At 39.7% G+C, this 21,495-nt stretch overlaps 1 protein-coding gene across 1 annotated transcript; it reads left to right on the forward strand.

The window, feature by feature from the left end:
• The first annotated feature begins 328 nt into the window (after positions 1-328).
• On the forward strand, positions 329-15,995 carry LOC139478610 (zinc finger Ran-binding domain-containing protein 2-like). Its single transcript, XM_071261161.1, has 9 exons — positions 329-407; positions 2,724-2,785; positions 3,987-4,092; positions 8,367-8,449; positions 9,410-9,489; positions 10,008-10,100; positions 10,905-11,230; positions 13,017-13,139; positions 13,389-15,995. Exons 1-8 carry the CDS (start codon positions 349-351, stop codon positions 13,135-13,137), a joined length of 930 nt encoding a protein of 309 aa, XP_071117262.1. The 5' UTR covers positions 329-348; the 3' UTR covers positions 13,138-13,139; positions 13,389-15,995.
• The last annotated feature ends 5,500 nt before the right edge of the window (positions 15,996-21,495 follow it).

The raw sequence follows: 21,495 nt of genomic DNA on the forward strand, positions 1-21,495 counted from the left end.
TTCACAGCGGTTAAAAGTATCGGTCGCAACCCTAGCGTACACCAAAAGTGTGTCGAGAGTTTTATTGACTGTGGGTGCATATAAAAGGCGGAGTGTTATACGAAATATGAAGTTCACAATTACAATTATCAATAACATTATAAAAAAATATTTACTTTTGATCATTGGTTTAGTTTCGTCAAATACTCATTAGGACTTTTTAAGCCTTAAATGCAATACACGGTGTGAATATTCATCGAAATCTCTGAAAAAGCATTATCATCCCACACGCCAATTTCGTTTTTATATTGTTCTCATATCCTCGAAACGACGCCATCTCGCGGCCAACAATCGTAATTATTGTGAACGATGTCTGGTGGTGGGCGCTTTAAACCCAACGAGGGGGACTGGATTTGTCCCGATCCTAAGTAAAACAGTTATTTCAGTTTTAACGCTTTGTGAGGCATGAAGGAAATCAATCTCTTATCCTTTTAACTATAGTAAAATGATGCTTGTAGCGTTTATGACTTCGATTTGAACAGAACGTGTATTTTGGATTAGGCCTAGTCTAGACAATGCGCCTTTCCCGCATGGTTATAAAGCGAATACTGCTTGAAAAATGGTCGTAGTCTAGGATGCCCATAGCTTATCTTCTCTGTTTGTTTGATTGCTTGCTTAAGCCCCTGCGAGCATTGTTGGAAGTCGTAACCAAATATGAAAAGTTGGGCTTGTCGGACTAACAGCGGTAGACCACTGGTCAAGTCCAAAAAGTCAGCTTGTCATTTCGGACTCGTGGTAAACTTTATGTAAAGAGAAGGACCAAACATATTTTGGGAGAAAACAACTACTCTCTAAGGATTTTCACAAGTCTCTGACTAGTGGATGTGTGTATCCCTGAGTCTTGTCACTCTATTGTAACTCTTCTGTAGAAAATGTTTTATTTCAATCATGAGGTCTAACTGCAAAACAGTAAACCAAAAGCGAAGGGCAACAATAGTAAGTAGCCTCTTGTTGGTTAAGAATATCGATGGAAATGATAGCAAAAATTAATTCAAAAGACAGCAGTTTTCTCAACATTTGTCAAACCAGGTGATGACACAGGAATGACTGCAGAATTGGGTATTAAATGGCCAGTATGTCAACCGTTCTGTAGCTTTGTTTGCAAACAGTAGCTGACAACCCCTGAGATTAATCGGCCCTGCTCGCCTTATTCCTCAAGAGAAGTTTCTGTTTCAGTGACCACACTGTTGGTGTTGGCTCACATAACCAGACTTTTCTCTTATTTGTAAACAGACGTATTCTGAAATCAGACACAGGCTTAATGCAAGCCTTTCGGGACACTTTCATATTTCTTTGCATAATTGTGTAGCTATGCTAATGCAATGGTGACAGTGAGATACATGACAATACAGCTTAATATATCAATGTGATCGTATCGGTGGCTCTCCATGGGCTTCGATGACAACGCATGGAGCCAAACAACCAATGTAGACAAAGGATAAATATGCAAATATAAAGAGGTAGAAAGTTAAATAGATGAAAAACTTGCAAAATGGTGAATGGACAATATGACAGAGGTTCTAATCTGGTCGCACGGGACTCTTGGTAAGAGTGTTCTGCAAAGTGATTGGCTTCATACAACCGAGGCATTTATATTGTATTAATAAACACTGAGTTCTAATCTAATCAAGCTGGCAATTATTATTTTGTAACTCATCAGAGTCATCTGTAAGAAAACTACACAAGGTTCCTCGTCTAAAAAAACCATGACCAAAGCCAGTTATTCTGCGCAGTGCTTGGGTTGTCACCTTTTCTGTGCGGAGCTGTATTGTTTTGAGAATTGAATCGTGCATGAACTGAAGGTATGATGTCAACCTCGGAAATTATTTCATGCATGATTTAATAAAACTCAGAACTATCAAAGCATTGTCCCTATAAATTATCAGAAAACGTTGATAATCAATCCTGATCATTATTATATAAGACTGTCAATTTCAGATATGTTCAATGTTTGTTTGGCAGTATCAACAGATTTTGAGATTCATTAAAGCATTCTCCCTTTCATTCATGGATGAAATCTTTTTGAGAATACAATTTCTCAAATGAAAACTAAATTGTAGACTTATGATAAGATTTAATGGAAAAGACATCACTGACATGAGTATTTAGAGGGGTCAGAAATCATAGGGGTATCAACTTATTGCTGATTTACACCAGACGATACAATACATTTACTTATGTATTAGTTCTGTATAGAGTAAAACAGTAATATTTACAAAGTTTTGCAATAATCTCGTCTGACAACAACTTGGGGTTGTGTTGCTTACGGTCATAGAAAGAAATGAACCATTCTGATCTCTGTATTATGTGTATCGTGACTATGTATCAATACATTAGGTAGTGGCATATTCCAGTCGGCGAAGGCAACGCAATTGGCTGTGCAGAGTTATGTCCCTTTGGGAACGCCAGAAACCTATTGGTTCTGGTCCTGGTACACCCCGATTATATTTCTAGGTTTGTTGGCACCATATCTGTGCTGGTGGATTTCACCAAAGTGGTAAACGTCTGAGACCTGCTTTCCTCCCAAATTAAGCTGACACGCCATGATATAACTGGAATACTGTTAAAAGCGGCGTTAAACGAAACTCTGCTGACATGTTATGTTCAATTTTATGTGTTCACAATAGTAGAGAAGAGATAATTTTGATTAATACATAATTAAATTCATGTTTTGTTTGTTGTAGATGTGGAAACGTCAATTTTGCAAGAAGATCGTCCTGCAATAAGTGTGGGAAAAGTAAAAATGGTATGTGCAGTGTTGTAGTCTCTGTCCAGATGTGGGGGGGGCACGGGTGGCCCATTCGTCTAAGGCGCTGCAATTCACTGTGCAGAGTTGCGTCCCTTGGGCATGCCGGAAACCTATGATTGTGGGTTCGAATCCCGGTTCACCCGATTATGTTTCTAGGTTTGTCAGCGCCATACCCGTGCTCGTGGGTTTCACCGAAGTGGTAAATGTCTGTGACTTGCATCACTTTGGGCTTTCCTCCCACATTAAGTTGACACGCCGTGATAAGATTGGAATAATGTTAAAAGCGGCGTTAAACCCAACTCACTCACTGTAAAGATTGGTCCCCAGCAAACTCTGCTGATCATAGAAGGCGCTGGGTGGTCAGGCTTGGTGATTTGGTTGATTGTGTGTCCTTGTACCACGGCAGGGTGGGTCATCACAAACAGTACAATCACCTGATTGTCTAGTCCAGACTCGATTATTTACAAGAAACACACACAATAATCAAATCTCATTAAAGTCAGATCTTCATTGTCTCTACGGCGACACAAAGATCTGAGGACATTCACTACATGTCACGTCAGAATGACCTTACAGGATCTTTCACCGACCAATGAAATGACTACCTGGAAGTTGAAGTTAGCCAATGAGAAGCAGCTTTCTTGAGTGTTATGGCACCAGAATATGACTATGCTTTACAAATATTTTGACAGAGTTCTTGATTCATAATTTGAAAACTAAAACAAAATAAAATTTTGGAATGTCTAATAAAAAGCTGAGATTGTATGGCAGTACTTCTCATTGGCTATGGAAAGTCTGTTCCGTTTCAAATGTTTTGACCAGCATTCAGAATCAGTTCTGCTCATGACTGCAGTTCACTTTCTCAATCTCGTAAAGGTCGGATGAAAGGTTGTTCTGAAGTGACTTATAATGGAATCTACTCAAATCTTTTTGCAATGGTTACAGGCACTAAAATCTGATTTTAAATGAGATCGACACTACTTTCTCTGACCATTTACAAGGGGAGACAAATGCAGTTAAATGTCAGCTCACTTTGGACTAGTTTGAAATTAGAAAGATATTTGAGATCAGACTTTGTGGATATTTCATGACAGTTGTCAGAGAATACATCCTTCTGAAAATCCTCAAAGAGGATTGAAGTTTGTTATAGATGTATAGATGTAAGACGATTCAAATCGCCTATTGAAATTTGTTCCAGAAAAGAAAGATGGTGCTACATTTAAGAAGGGAGGACAAGAGATTGGAAAGGCCATGGCAGAGAAAAGTCATGGCCTCTTCAGTGCTGATGACTGGCAGTGTAAAAGGTAAAGTGTAGAATGTTGAAACACGTTGCAAATATTTATACCTGTGTATGCGATATGTGTGATATGTTAATTCAAAACAACAATGATGACCCTATATGGCTACCTGGGAACAAGTCCTTTCAAACGATGTCATATACTGTAAATCATGCAATTAGTGTGTCCCCAAATTAATCCATCCTCCCTCCCCGGCTTAAAATGCGTCATGAAATTAATGCGCTATGAGCAGGCGATAACCGATCACCAAACGATAACACCAAACCAGAATTTAGGATTCCATGACATACAATGGGGTAAGTGTAGAATGTTGAAACACAGGTAATAGCACTACGGTTGAATATTATCCTTTATCTCCACAGACGTCAACTGTTCTAACTTAGCATTTTCTAACTTCCATAAAATAAGCAGGAAATTCCAAATAACGCATATTCAAATGAGATACGGCAGGTCACCAATGAAGATTGTACATACTCCAAAAGCAATAAAGTTGTTGTTCTGAAGTCCCACTTTTACTGACCACCGCCGCTGTCCTGTGACCTTGATGACACCTTAGGTCATCTTCTTCACATCACTGCTTGTTGCACTACAGCAAGAACGTGTCCCAGCGGAGCTTTCCTTCTAAATTCTAAAACTGATCTGCAATGGATGATGTATTCTTTTCATATTACTTTCACCATGTTGTGTAGTTTTATGGGAATTAATTAGGCGTGAAAAGACTCTTGTCTTTTTTCCCGCCACATATTTGTTGTTCGCCGCCATTTTGAATTGTTACAATTGTTTGCCTGCCAAGGGAGTCAAATTGTTTACAATTCTCAGCTTCGTATGTATAACATATTCTTGTGCTCTTAAATACTACTAGCTTTGGCGTTACAGTGAGTTGCATATATATAAATTATTGTATACACTTTCAACTCGTTAAAAATATGTTTGCCGAAAGATTATTATCAATTCTTCCAGTATTTCAGTACCGCTTCATAACAAAATTCTTTATTTGGGTAAGTTATGCTTGCTCATTGTACTAATTGTCTTGGAAAAAATATTCCAAAGTTTAGCATCCACTTTGGTTGGCTTGTACGCAGATGTAAATAGTTGCGTATATAAAAATATTGTACACACTTTCAACTCGTATTTTTGCCATTAGATTATTGTTCAATTCTATGGCATTCTTCCAATTCTGTTTCATCAACAATTCTATTATTGTGTAACTTATGCTTGCACGCTGTATTTATAGGTCGTGGGAAAAAATCGACCAGAGATCTTTATCCATGTTGTTCGGCATGCACACAGATGTGCTCGCCAAATTCTAACTGTAATTTTTGTGTAAATCTCCCTCCAACGAGTTTTACAATATATTGGCAGGTTACTCACATAAATATCTTGCAGCAATCCCGTCATGAGTCGATAAGAATGTCACAATCGCTGAATAGCGAAGGACATGGTTCGATCATTACCACGCAGCCGTTATCATCGGCGGGTAATGTGACGCCTGTGACTGCAGAAGTGCACGCTCTGCTGAAATCAACAATACCGGAGGATTTTGTGAGTATTGTAACTGCTCCTAATTTCCAACCGCCTGAGACATCCAGCTCTGCTAAATCTGCACCCCTGGCGCCAGCGTCTCAAGACGCTTTGATGGGGGTAGCGCAAACGCAAGCCATGATCCAGTCAATACCAAAGAGCATTGTGTCTCAGTTATCTGTGCCGAGCGCAGCGCCTGACTACTACCCAAGTGCCTCTACAATGACATCAGCGTACAATGTTACGCAGGCAACGCATGATCAGCTTAGCTCGTTTCCAACATATCCAGCACAGCAGATGCACGCTCAGGCGTCCACACCGTTCCAGAAGGCTAATTGGACAATGGACCAAGCGCTTCTACAATGATCCAGTCATCACTGATGAGCATTGTCTCATAGACCTGCGCGGAGCACAGCATCTGCCTACCAATCAAGGCCTCTACAATGACATCAGCCCAAGGACTCACAGTGTACCCAGTTACGCAACCGACACATGATCAGCTTAGTGCTGTTTCAACAACTTTGGCACAAGTGTTAATGCCTACATCAGTGCCTATACCAAATGCCTAATGTGTTTTCTGGTACAACATACATTGCTGGGCAGCACTAGTATGCCAGCGCGTAGGGGGACATCTGCACATGACTCATTATCCAGGAGGGTCATCAAAGCCTTCTGATAGAGGAGGCACGACGCGCCAGAGCAGATCACTGGCTTAGCACAGGTACCAGATTTGGTAGCAGACCATCGCGTGTCAGTGGCACCCCCCTGGTAATGGGGTAAATAAGAAGGACTTCTCCAAGCTTACATCTGCTCTGTTATTTAAGCCACCAACATCGTCACTGCATGCAGTGGATCAGGATCTATCAGAGGATAACCCTATCCGATTAGATCATTTCCAAACTATGGTGATTTTCCTACAGCGTCAAACTGACCACATGAAAATTCATCTTGAGGCTGCTCTCGCGGAGATTACCGTCACACGCAGACTTCAGCGCTTTCCAACTTGGACTCTGATTTCAAGCGCAGGCTGCTTTGTCCTTTGTCATCTACCTCCCTGTGCAATGAACAGATCACAGACACGCAGGCCAAGTTCCCAAAGACACTTGGAATGACACTGCGCATAAGACTCTAGAGGACATCTCTTTTAGTCTATCCCAGCGGACTGGCAGGTCAGGCAATTAGCTTAGACGGGCGTCTCACAAGGAAGACCACTATTCCCATTGTGGGAAAGAGCGTGGCAGAGGCAAGTCTCAAGGACGATTACGTACTCATCATACTGCATCACGGTTTCCAACATAAAAAATTGTTGAAAATGCTGTTGAGATGGCTGACAACTAAGACTTAACATATTTGAAGTGAAGAAGATGACCTTAGGTGTCATTAAGGTCACAGGACAGCGGCGGTAGTCAGTAAAAGTGGGACTTCAGAACAACAACTTTATGTCTTCACCCAGGACCTTCGCAGTTGCGCTGTCCTTGTTGTCGTAAGGTAAGCAGTGAATGCATTAAGGAGTATTGCAGGATAAGTATACAAATGTAAAATATATTTAGATTTTACTAATATCTAGTGCTCAAGTACCTTTTTTATTGTGAACTTTGTTATCTTGGTTAGAACGCTGAAGACAGTTCGATTCCCAACATGGGTACAATGTGTGAAGCCCATTTCTGGTGTCCCCCCCCTTGATATTGCAGGAATATTGCTCAAAGCAGAGTAAAACCATACCAACTCAATTATCATTGTTATATGTGTGATTGTTTCGTGCTTGTGCAGAGAACCTGACATGACGCTATACTCCAATATGTCCAGATGCATCTCTATGTTAATGTCAGGAAGTGATAAACTTGCATTGTCCGCATTAATTTACGGTATATGAGCACATCCTATCTGATATGATATGCTCTAAACCGATGATGCAAACACGTTATTTAAGTTATCCGTGTTATTACACCGCATATTTCGTATGAGGGCTAAGAAGCCAATATCAATATATTATGAAATTCATCTTGTAAACCCATTCTACATGTTCTGAAACTAAAATGTCAAGGTTGCACTGTAACTTGTACAATTATACATGTACTTTTGGCCATGTATACAAATAAACTGTATGTCTATCATAGGCTAAAAAAAATAATAGTCTTGGTTCTCAGGCACTGCCCACATCATCATAAAGTTCATTGCATGTTTTGTTTTTGTTTCCATTTTCAATTTTTTTGTGCATTGTGTTTAAGTATTAGGATTTTAATATTTTCTGAAAATGGAAATAAAAACAAAATGTGCGGCAGACTTTATGATGATGCGGATGGTGCGAATGGTTTCCTGATGACCAGAATGTGGTTCGGTAACTAATTTATCACTTCAGTATTCAAATTCAAGGTGCAGTGATATTATGATTATAAGGCTGTTGTAAGTATCTTCTAATTCAAGGGGGCACGGGTGGCCCAGTCGTCTTAGGCGCCGCGATTCGCTGTGCAGAGTTGCGTCCCTTGGGCACGCCAGAAACCAATGATTGTTGGTTCAAATCCTGGTTCGCCCCGATTATGTTTCTAGGTTTGTCAGCACCATACCCGTGCTCGTGGGTTTCACCGAAGTGGTAAACGTCTGAGACCTGCATCACTTTGGGCTTTCCTCCCACATTAAGCTGACGCGCCGAAATACTGTTAAAAGCGGCGTTAAACCCAACTCACTCACTCAAATTCAAGAAATATGCAATTAGCAGTTGTGACAGCAGACGTAGTTGTAATCTGATTGTTTGATTTCAGTTGTGGTAATGTGAACTGGGCGAGACGAATGAGCTGCAACATGTGTAACTCCCCCAAGTATGGCAAGGTTGAACAGAGGACTGGTAGGTTAACACAAGGCACATCCAGTACAGCTGCTGTATCTGTGAGACCAAGGGGGTTGTGTCATGCCGAAGAACCGGGTTTGATTCCCCACATGGGTACATTGTCTGAAGCCCATTTCTTGTGTGCTGTGATACTGCTGGAATGTTGCTAAAAGCGGCGTAAAGTCATACTCACTGTGAGACCAGGGGGCCTGTGTCATGCCGAAGAACCGGGTTCGATTCCCCACATGGGTACAGTGTCTAAAGCCCATTTCTGGTGTCCCCCGCTGTGATATTGCTGTGATATATAAAACCATACTCACTCACTCACTGTGAGACCAAAGGGTTAACATGGTTCAGTCATTACTACACAGTGCCTTTGAAGAACAGATTGCTTGAGATTGGCTTTGGAGAACTGGAAGTTATTTACGCATATTTATATCAGCAGTGCAGTAAATAGTTAGTCGTAGAACTGGACACATACTTTACATTGCAGGAATTTAAATGGAATTGCCCCCTTGTAGATCCAAATTAGAATTGATTGGTCTTCAGCAACCCATGCTGGTCGAAAAGGCAACTAACAGGATTGTGTGGTCAAACCAATGCTTGCCGTAAAAAGCGACTATGCTTGCCGGAGGAGGCGACTAATGGGATCGGGTGGTCAGGCTCACTGACTTGGTTGATGGATGTCATCGTATCCCAATTGCGTTGATTGATGCTTGTGATGTCAATCACTAGATTATTTACAGACCACAGAAAAATAGCTGGATATTGCTGAGTATGGCTTAAACAACAAACGAAGAAAAATAAAGAAAGACTTGGTGTCTCAATTGCATAAATTGGTGCTCATGATGTCAAGTTCCGGATTGTCTGGTCCAGACTTAATTATCTACACACTGTTGTCATATATATATATATGCTGTACTGTGCAGCGTTGAGCAAGACGCAAACCACAATCAGTGAACTGTTCCTGCTTCACAGGGTTTGGTGGTGGCTACATGGAGAGGGATGAAGTGGTGGAGTATGTACAGAGAGAAGACTCCGAGGAGGAATATGATGAGGTGAGCCCACCCAGAGGGATAACAACTAGGGCAGGGAGGGGTAACTCGGGTACTGGGTCGGGGGGGTACTGAGTCGGATCCGGGTACCCACAGGACGACCCGGACCTGTGGTTAATCACGTGATATATTGTTTAATGACAAAAAGTATATAGAACTCTATGGTTACACTACTAGTTACTAATGTTCACATTTCTTTCTGACGATGCACCCAATCCTTCTGACTTTTCAAATGGTTGAATAAAGATATAACTTAAGTCAACATCAGTGTATGCATGACCAGATTGTTTAATACATGTATCTAAATAAGTTTTGCCAGGGCTATGGTATAACAAAATGCCCAATCAGAAATTTTGTACCTATCTCCTGAGACCTAGGGCGGTGGGTACCTGGGTAATAAATTCGCACTCATCCCAGCCCTAAAAACAACACAAGCTAAAGCTTTAGGAGAAACCTAAGACTTGTCAAGGACAATTCCCACATCTCCTTGTTGAGGATATTAATACTGGTGTTTTCTTTAGTTTGGAAGGAAGAAGAAATTTGCTGTGCGCAAGATCTCGACAGACAATCCGGTGAAGCAGGGCGAGAGAGGAGGGGGAGATGCAGAGAACAAGGTATTGCATAATTCCTGGAGTGAGTGAGTGAGTGAGGGAGTTGGGTTAAATGCCGCTTTTAACAGTATTCCAGTTATATCATGGCATGTCAGTTTAATGTGGGAGGAAAGCCCCAAGTGATGCAGGTCTCAGACGTTTACCACTTCGGTGAAGCCCACAAGCATGGGTATGGTGCTGACAAACTTAGCAACATAATCAGGGCGAACCAGGATTCGAACCAACAATCATAGGTTTCTGGCGTGCCCAAGGGATGCAACTCTGCACAGCGAATCGCGTCGCCTTAGACGACTGGGCCACCCGTGCCCCTTTCCTGGAGTGACAATGTCAACTGGTGCTTGTATACTGTGTTCACTGTGTACTCAGTGAACTTAGGATTTCTTTCAGGGTGCCCAGGGTTGTAGGGTAGCCCAGGGGTTAAGGGGTTCATTTGTCAAGCTGAAGACCCAGGTTTGATTACCCACAAGGATCCACTGTAAGATAATTAGTCTTTTGATCTCACCATGATATTGCTAGAATATTCTTTATTGGATGTAACACTTGACTCAAGATTTTAGCTACTCTTGCAAAACCTTCTCTGGTTACACAGGCAGCTTTGATTGTATACTCACCAGTGATCTGGAAATGCAGTGGGATTTGCTGTGTTCTGTTGATGGGAATGGTTAAAGTGTCTGCTTTGACTGGCATACATAGTGTGGAGTTGTGCGCTTTATGAATGGCCTATTGACAATTATTTTACTGTTTGATATTTATGGAATTTTTGTAGATGGTGGTAATTCATTAGGGCTTGTACTGTCTGTTTTCTAGGATGATGATGAAGATGAGGAGGAGGATGATGAAGATGAAGATGAGGATGATGTTGACCTTTCGAAGTACGACTTGGATGCCAGTGATGATGAGGAAGAAGAACAGAAAGAGCAGAAAAATGGTACACAAGTTAAGTCCCAGGATGAAAAGACAAATGCTAGGTCAAGGTCTTCATCAAGGTCAAGGTCATCTTCAAGTTATTCTTCAGGGTCTAGATCCTCATCTCGATCAAGTTCATCGTCAGGGTCAAGGTCAAGGTCAAGGTCTGGTTCTAGGTCAAGATCAGAAGATGGCAAAAAGTTGAAGAGAAGCTATTCTAGGTCCAGGTAACCATGGTAACTGGTAACCAGGGTAAACGGTCAAAGGTCAATATCAAAATCATCTCGTTTACATTCTTGTGTGTTCACATGTTTGTTAACATGACAGAATTTATGCATGTTCCTTAGCAATAGAAATGAACACTTTTTTTACTTTTGGTTTTCATAAGTGAGATTCATGTCAAAGTAAATGTATTAATTTTGCCATTTGGTTTGGGTGGTAAACTTTCTTTTCACTGTTCACAGGGTAGAACAGTTTTGTTGTCTATCACATAGCACTGTTTCATGCATGTCAGTAATAATCATATCTATCCAGTCTAAGTATGTCTGCATATCAATGTTATAATTCAAGTTACAGAAGTTACAGATTAGCATTAGCTGTGTTCAAAGCAAAAATAAATTGACATTGGAATACGCAAGGTGTACTTTGATGAGAATAAGAGCATCATTCCACAATGTGGTCTTCGCACACCTGGTACAACTCCCATACTTACACTAGAGATACGCGAAGATCACTCTGCCGGGGCGAGGACAATTGCTACCTTGGACATTTACCACCTGTGACAACTGCCACCCAATAAATTTACTACAACTAGGACTATTCCCACCCCCAATTTTTTTTTTTGACTATTATTCACAGTAGGATGAACACATTCTTGAAAGTAGGATGTAATCAATTTTCATGTTGTTTTTTTAAAACCTTTGTGTTGTGAGAGGAGAGGATGATTTTTGGAAGCGGTGTTGCTCGTTACTTAAAAAATAACATTGGCTAGGAACCAACTATTGTTGAGGGCTATCCATTGAAAGGGATGGATAATCAGGCCTAATTGGCTCATTTAGATACTGCTTCCTGTTATATAATTACATTTGTGTAGACATCAAAACTTTAAGGTCAAGAAACCATACAAATTATATATACAAAAAAACCCACTCATATTACCCATACTAGTCTAATATATCGTACTATTCAATTGTCTTAATGGCAATTGTCCCACGAAGCGCTTTGTCTAACAAGGCCTTTGAACCTGTTTTATGCTTGCACAATCCATTATGTCCGTTATAAAATTTTCAAAGGGAATATGTTTTGAATTAGTCAAATCTCGTTAATCCGACACTATTGATGGGAACCGATTAAATCAGTGCTATTTAGACCCGTTAATCCGACAGTCTCGCACTCCGACTCCGACACACCTAAATTGTAACGAATTGCCGAAATCACTCGTTAATCAGTCTTGTTAATCCGACACAGTGATCAGCGTACTCCCCCGTGGTCATCTGCCCGCGAGTACACAGCCCGTGTTTTGATGCGAGCTGGAAGCTGCATATTACAACTGCTGCAGAGATAAACTTCCTTACCAATAAACAATTAATGCTTTAAATAAAGAAAACAGGTTAAATCACATGCTAAGATTACCTCAATGTCATTAAAATCAGATACAAGTACTCACTATCGCCGAGGACATCCCATTACAGGTCATGTCAGAACAACCTTTCGTGGACTATGAACAATATGAATACTTCATTTTTATTTTATTATTACGTGTTTGTATCGTTATCTATCTGTAGTTGTCCAATTTTCGATCACAAACGTTGATACTACTTAATTTTGTTTATCCTTAATACTCGTTAATCCGACATAATCATATGCAACCAACCATGCCAGATTAACGGGACTTGACTGTACTTGGTATGACTCTTAGATCCTTCTGCAATGTTCCTTCTGATTTAAAAAGCTATTTGTTCTTGGATAGCATGTTAAGTATTCCAGTGTAGATTTATGTCTTTCTTTTCACAGATCCAACTCACCATCCAAGACTAAATACATGAAAAGGAACAGAAGGTCAAAATCCTCTTCAAGGTCACGGTCCAGGTCACCAAGGTCAAGGTCTCGAGACAGACAGAAGTCAAGTCGGTAGAGGTTTGGAATAGGAGAAAGTCTCAGAGATTATGAACTCAAAGAGATTTTCTAGTATTAGTATCAAATGATAGAATATTTGAAGTCCTAAATTTTTTATTAAATTCACATTTCTCTTCCTCAAAATATAGTAACTTCTTCAAACAACCCACACAGACATAAATCATTTATTATTTTTTTGTTATTACTGTTACTTATAGCCGTACTCAAAGTATTGCTTACAAGTCAAATGTTGACCTATCTGTTTTTCAGATGCTGACTAAGCTGTCGCCTACAGATGAATTAATCCATCCCTCAAAATCTTTCACGTCCCAATATATGGACAATTGTTGGCTGCAGGGGCCTCTCCTTGTTATTTTTTTGAAATTATGAAAGAAGCTTGTTGAGGTAGTAGTCATTGTCTTGGATAGGACAAAACTCTTGAAAAAGTATTACGTTTACGGAGACATTTTAAGATGACTCCACAGTCAAACTTTACTGTTTCTTTGAATACAATAACAGAAAATGATCCAGATAGACCAGAAACATACTGAAAAGTTTAGATACGTAGGAAGTATATAAAATCTGTCTAGGAGTGCCAAAGTCACATCAAGTGATCTCCTGTTTTGATCAGGAATATTGGGTTTGATATGTCCTTTAATGTCTGTTTTGTTGGGTCATATTTTTTCAAGCATGCGGTGCTCAGATGAATTTTGACATTGAAGATAATCGTTTTCCTGAATACCATGTTTTTCGAATTAATGAAATAAATTCATATTCTTTTTCATGATGAATGAAAAATGTTCAGTAAATGAAGATGAATATTCTAACCTGGGAGGTTGGTTTCCGGTTGTTTGGTGATTTCCTCACACTGGGATCAATACCGGTACTATCCACCACAATGGAAGAAAACATTTTCGTGATTATCGGTGGAGTTACCTCAAAAAAGCAACCAAATTTGAAGTTAACTATTGGGAAATGATTGTTCTAAATTTTTTTCAATGGCATGGACTCTGCTTGTAATTCTGCAGTTAACCTTTTTGCAGCTCTTTTACTTATCTAGGCAGTGTATAAACCATTGTGAAATTGTGCCTAGTTTCTAACTCTAAATTTCACTGGTTGAGAGTTGTGTTTGGATAAGTCCATGATGGAGTGCCATAGTACTTATATTAAAGGGACTGTAGGGTAGCCTAGTGGTTAAAGCGTTCGGTCATCATGCCTGGGTTCGACACCCGACATGGGTACAATGTGTGAAGCCCATTTCTGGTGTCTCCACCGCCGTGATATTGCTGGAATATTGCTAAAAGTGGCGTTAAACAATATTCACTCACTTATATTAAATTGTAGTAACCAGCCAATGGCAACCTAACTGTCACTGACTGGCTTGGGGGGTCGTGTACTGATGTCCCAGCCACTGACTACTAACTGCCGCAAGTATCACCCGGGGACAAACTCAGTCTTTGCAATTACTGTCTGGGTCCTGTTTCACAAAGCTGTCATAGTGCTGAGTTTGTATTAACGTATAGGAGTTATGTTAGTCAAAGTTCTAAGACCACTTAGTGAAATGAGCCCAGATCCTGTTCCAAAATGTGATTTTAGCACTATAATGATTGCAAACCTATGTTAAACTAAGAGTTACGATCACCTTAGCACTAAGATCGCTTTGTGGAATGGATCACTGGGCCTCACCCCTCACAGCTAACTTAGTGAGAGTGCTGAAAGTCCCACTTTGTAGCAGACTCGTGGTAATTTTAGTGCTATAATCCTTTTATGTAGCTCTCATACTGTAACATGGATTTATGACAGCCGTAGCCAAAATATGACTTGGTGTGGAAGGTGCCCATGCTATCTTAGCACTACAGCTGACAGGTTCTGCCAAAATTTGTGTTAGGCTTAAAAAAATATAAAAGAATTGGTTCTCAGGCAATGGCTTTTGAAAATATAGTGCAGGTGCGGAACAGTTGTGTGTTCCATCAACCAGGGAACAAGAACATAAAACATGCGAACTCCTATTGCAGCCATGACAATAACACGAGAAAAAAAGGAGGTAACTGTGCTATATTGGATCACATTGTTTTTAAGTATTAGGATTTTTAATTTATTTTAAATATGGAAATTAAAACGAAACATGCAGCAGACTTTATGATGATGCAGGCGGTGCCTAAGAACCAAGACTTTTAGTTTTTTTTATCCTTAGTCTTAGTGGTAGCATTTCTTTGGGCAGGTTGAAGAATGGGCATGTGTCATTTGTGAATTACCCTGCTCTTCTCCAGAACTGATCAAGTCTGGTGCATTAAGATGTTGACATGTAGTCCCTCTCATCAGCAGATGTTGTTACTGTTTGTTTTGTGGGAAGGGGTTGTTTGGGAAGTACAGGGAAGGGGTGAATGGTTTTATTGTTTGGGCTCTTTGTTCATGGTCAGCTTCATTCAGTCTTCTCATACATGGCTGGTTTACAGTTCCCATCAGCAGTGGTGAGAGCGTGAACTCACATCAGTTGTTGCCTCTTTGTACGGTTTTACTGTGGCCTTAATAGTTCTCAAGTTTCAGATCTCGAAGTTTTAGTTTAGTTTTAGACACTAATGCAGAGGACATAGTACTTTGTTGAGTGACGCTGGAGGTGTAGACACTATTCACAAAAAGGGCATACCGGAAGAATGTAAAAACATTCACATCGGATACAATGGAATTGTCAGTGCAGTGAATAAGGTCATCTTTAGTGTGTTCACTACTGTTATTCCTACTGGTGGATTTGTGTATATGTAGTTTCAGATTTTGATAAAGTGTTCTTGTGTGCACTCTTAACATCTTTTAAAAGTTCAATTGGTGCAAAACCCATCATTCTTTTGGGTTGAGTTTTCAACAACCCATGCTTTTCATAAGAGGATCTGGTGGTCAGACTCGATGACGCATGTATCCCGATTGCGTAGATCGATGCTCATGGTGTCAATCACTGGATTTTCGGTCCAGACTTGATTATTTACAGACTGATGTCCTATAGCTGGAATATTGCTGAGTGGGGCGTTACATAACAAAATCATATGGTTTGAATGCACAAGGTCTGCACAGGTATCTTTGGGTCTCAGCTAAGGACAGACCGAAACCCTTCTTACATAGACAGAGTTGCATCCCTTAGGCACGCCAGAAACCAATGATTGTGGGTTCGAATCCTGGTTCTAGGTTTGTCAGCACCGTACCCGTGCTCGTGGGTTTCACCGAAGTGGTAAACATCTGAGACCTGCATCACTTCAGGCCTTCATCCCACATTAAGCTGACACGCCGTGATATGACTGGAATACTGTTAAAAGCGGCGTTAAACACAACTCACTCACTCTTACATAGACATAGGTTGCGAGTTGCATCATCTTGTAGAGAAGACTATTAGTGATCCCAGTGAATTGTCATCTGATATGAATCAGAACTTTGTTATTTGTTTTCACAAACAACTTGAATATCTGATTTTCGCAAATCCATGTATACAACTCAAAAGAACCCCCAATTCTTTCATATTACCATATTATATCTGTCATGACAGATAATCTATAATATGAAAGAATTGGGGGTTCTTCAACTTCTTTTGAGTAGCAAAGACTATCAATAACCTGCAATCAGGAAAACAAGAGGTTGATAGAGTGAGCATTGATAGGAGAGTTGAGTGCATACATACTGGGAAAAGGTGGAACCAGAGTTTTTGCTTGGTTGTAAGTGAATTTTGGTTTCAACAATTTTTGTACATGAGGGGGAGGAATTTACAATGTGTATATTGTAGTATGTTTGTAGTGCAGTAGCTAATTTTGCATAATTAAAATAGAGCAGACATTTTTAAAAAGTTCATATTTTCTTACATCACATGCTACATTAGGTTGAGAAGGGGACCGAGTTAGGTCAGTCTAGCTGAGGTGAAATGTATGAACTGTTTGTGTGTCAATCAATGTCAGGGTAAGTATGTTATAAAGAGACACTGGTAGCTTTTCCTCAAAGTCCTACTTTTTTTTCAAATTTTGCAACTTAAATGGATGAATTATGAAGAATAAACATCTATGCCACAAATTAGGTTAATTGTGCATCATTTAGAATGACCATAATGTGGAACAATAAAATTGATCTTGTGAGATTGCCTCTGCTCAAGTTTATTCATTCCACAAGGAGCGGGTGCTTGCAGCTGGATGCTTCGTTGGGTGGTAATTACCATTGACAGTATTCAGGAGCACAATGATAGGTAGATTAAATACTTCTTAGGGAGCTGTAGCATAAGTTGTATTGGAGGGAGGGAGGGAATATTAATGCCATTGCAGAAGATTTGCATGCTCAACTGAATGTACAACTGTTATAGTTAATGAATTGTCATGGCCAATTTTGATTTATTTGAATAAATTGTCTATAATTTTGAATGAGCTTTGTTGTATTTCGGCTGGCCGGCCTGTATCAGGGTCTCAACACACAAATATCTAAATGATACTCGGGTAGGTCCTGAGTAGGACCCGTGATTAGTCACGTGATATATATTGTTTAATGACAAAAAGTATCTAAAACTATGGTTACATCCCATTTCTTTCTGACAATGCACCCATTCCTTCTTAATCTTATATGTTTGAATAAAGATAAAACTTCATGCATTAAACTTCAGTGTATGCATGAGTTGATCGTTTTACACGTGTATCTAAATACATTTTGCCAGGGTTATGGTCAAACTTTTCCAAATTGGACAGTTTGAACCTATCTCTAAATATCTACAACGGGTACCCGGGTAGTAAATTTAGACCCGTCCCAGCCCTAGATGATACAGTCGGCTATCATTGGCAGCCCTTACTACTTTAAATGAAAATAATGTTTCCTATAAGAAACCATTTGTATCACTGAAAGGTGAGGTGAAATGGGGGCGTAACGTTCCGTCCAAGATTATTGCACTTCAATAGCGATGAATGGGTACTAGTCCGGACTAATGCCGATTTTAATAGTGCTAGCCCACTGAGATACCACACCACAGTTTAACTAACTCACAGTATGCTGACTCAAGAACGAGCACAAGTACCTTTTAATGTCTTTTTGGTATGATGAGGCCTGGGATTAAACCCCAGACCTTTCGCTCTACCACTAAACCATGGTGGCCGTAATGTCACTGAGAAGGACATTGTCAGCTACAAAAGTGATTACTGTACTACTATCCAGATACGATACCATTTGTTCTCTTAGGATAGGGAAAGCATGGACAGTTGGCTTTATTAATCTTCACTTAAATAGAATCACAGATTCTGTGTTTTGGCTTCCTCTATATATTCAGTTGAGTTTAACGCCGCCTTTAACAGTATTCCAGTTATATCATGGCCTGTCAGTTTAAAGGGACACTGATCTAAAGCCTTTGTTATTGTTTTTTTCCTCGTGAGTACCCGGATGATACGCAACGCAACTGAGCGTGACAAGAGACTGGGCTACCGTCTGCAATAAACTTGGAGGCAATAATTGTTTTACCCATTTTTGAACACTGATTGGTTAACTGGGATCTATAAAGATTTCGACAAAGGGCGCAAGTTAATTAATTTCTTCAGCCTAAACAAACAGACAAATAGAAGCTCATCGGATGCCGTCATTTGGAAATAGTTATATGATTGTTATAGTTTAATAATAAAAGAGTATCCATGCAGTGAAAGCATTTTCGGATTTCGGAGATAATACGATTACTACTCCCTTGTTGTCATCCACATTTTCTCGTATAACCTACACCCTACACCCTACACTTGTGTGTATTTGTCGTCATTCACTTGATTCACAGTTTATGAATTTATTACAGGTATAATTAGTGGTAGCACCGCTCAGAATACATGACAAAGGTTCCTATTTGGCATTTATTGTGTCTGGGGTAGTTATTCAATCCAATTCCAGGTTTGAAGTAAGATGAAATGTGTGTTACGTAATGTGCACGTGGCAGCCCAGCAAGAGATGAATGATCGGTTGATTTACTTTTTTGTAAATCAACGGATAGTTCCTAGTCATCAAAGGATTAACAGAAAATACATTGATTGATTAATCACTTATCATGCACAGTGGATATGTCAAAAGTGAGTGTTTACTAAAACAAAGGGAATACACTCATATCATGGCGTGAAGTGCCGATGTAAAAACAACATACTTTGTTCAAAGGGTTGCTCATTGTTATCTAACTCAATCGATTTTTGGGGGAACCGTGGACGTTATGAAAATAGTTGTCACATGGGCTTTCTCAGCCAACCTTTGAGTCTCAAACATGACACCTATGTGAAACACCTGAAACAATCTAAGTGATCAGTTGAGAAACGAACAACTATCCTACTAAATAACGCCCGGGAGAATAATACTAAATAATAAAGTGTATTCTATATAATTATGTTCGTGTATTAATTATACAAAATATATAGCTGGAAAAAAATTACATACACCCCTATTCTTTATAAATGGTGAATCTGCGAAGCAAATACGATTTTATTTTATTCGAACTGACGAGGTATTCGTAACGTAGGCTTTGAAGGATACAATGTAAACTTGATTATGGAACAAAAATAATGTTCTTCTATAGTGTCCATTCTGTATACTATTCCATAACTAATACTGAAAGACAGACGTTTTCAAAAGTTCATGCATGGCCCCAGAATGGTTCACTGAGTGTAAAACATCCTGGTAGCATCTGGTGGGAGCGTCTTGGAGGTTTCATCAGACGTCCGGGAGTTTAAAATTACTGTGCAGTTAATAAAACATGTCTTTCTCAGTTTGGTAAGATCGTGAGAATATTTGTAAGCGTGTATATATTACAGACAATTTGTAAAATGTGTTTCTCTCAGGCAATTTATAAAATGTGTAAATATTTCGGTCATTTTGACTGAAAAATCTGTCCATTTCTTTAACAGATTTACTAAAACTGATTAAGACGATCAAAAGGGCCTATAAACATCACAACAGATTATTATGTAGGATTAGAAGCCAAACAATATATAAATGTACTTTTCATCGTTACATTTTCAGTCTCTTGGTGATGATATTAAACATAAAAATGTTTGGAATTTGTTATCATAATAATACAGAAGGACATTTTTTCCAGTCAATTTGTAAAATAACTGAATATTCAGGCTTTGAATAAATTTCCTAAGTGAAAATTTTGCCTATTTTGACTGTAAAAAATATAAACACGATAAAATAAGCAATGCTCCGTAGAAATATTAATTTTGTGCTGCAAGTCAAAATAGTGTTAACGAAAATCGCACAATTACCAAGCAAGTGACTTATCAAAAGTTCGTCACCATTACCGATGCTACCCACAAAGATACCTACATTTCCTTATTATTTCCAAAACTGTATTTCATTTTGTTGATAGTATGGTCGCATCTATCAATAAAAAGTGACAAATACGCTTACGAATTGTGCAGCACAGGTCGCGAACTAGTCTAGGTTTCTGCTATATCATCCGGGTACTCACGGGAAAAAAAAATAACAAAGGCAACAACCAGTCCCGGGGAATTGCTTTAGATCAGTGCCCCTTTAATGTGAGAGGAAAGCCCTAAGTGATGCAGATCTCAGATGTTTATGACTTCGGTGAAACCCACAAGCACGGGTATGGTGCTGACAAACCTAGAAATGTAATCGGGGAAACCGGGATTCGAATCCACAATCGTAGGTTTCTGGCGTACCCCCTCATCCAATAAGATGCAACAAAGAAATCCATGCTTCTGTATATCAATTACAATAGTTGCAGGTCTAGCATCCTTTCGGTGAGACTGTCCACAGGGGGTTAAACAGGCTCTGCAGGCAACAGACTATCACAAGCAGCCAGACAACACACTCGACAGGGTTTCTCGCTTTGTTGATGAACAGTAACCACCATACATTTTCATCAGATCTTCTTCCTCGGGGTCATCTTGTACCTCCACCACAGCCAATGTGCGAGTCTTGTCTCCAGACAGGGTACTACTGGTGGAATCCAGTGTTGCTGCTGATGTGTGCAAGGTCTGGCGAGGAGTGTGTTCTCCTGTGTTGCCTGGACGCAGTGAGTCCGATATGAGCACACGAGAGTATATGGGGGGCGGAGGAAGGACGAGGGATGGCTTGGACTCGACATTGTTCTGTGAGCGATCTGTCAAAAAATAAAGAATAATCAAACTATAAACAGCTTTTCTTTAGAAATCTTTTTCAATATATTGTTAACATAGCCTGGGTTAATTTCCCCCACCCCAACGAAGTTGGCAGGGGATATAGAAATGGGCTCATGTTTCATTTCCGGAGTAAAACATCGAAAGCCATAAGAGATAACTTTACAAAACTTGGTACACACATTTACCATATGGTGTAGATGTGCATTTTGATATTTAGAGTTCTCCTGCATTTTAAAAATATTTTATATAAATTTTTGAAATTT

Source organism: Haliotis cracherodii, unplaced genomic scaffold, assembly GCF_022045235.1.
Source record: "Haliotis cracherodii isolate W230 unplaced genomic scaffold, xgHalCrac1.p SCAF_4, whole genome shotgun sequence".
Lineage (NCBI taxonomy): Eukaryota > Metazoa > Mollusca > Gastropoda > Lepetellida > Haliotidae > Haliotis > Haliotis cracherodii.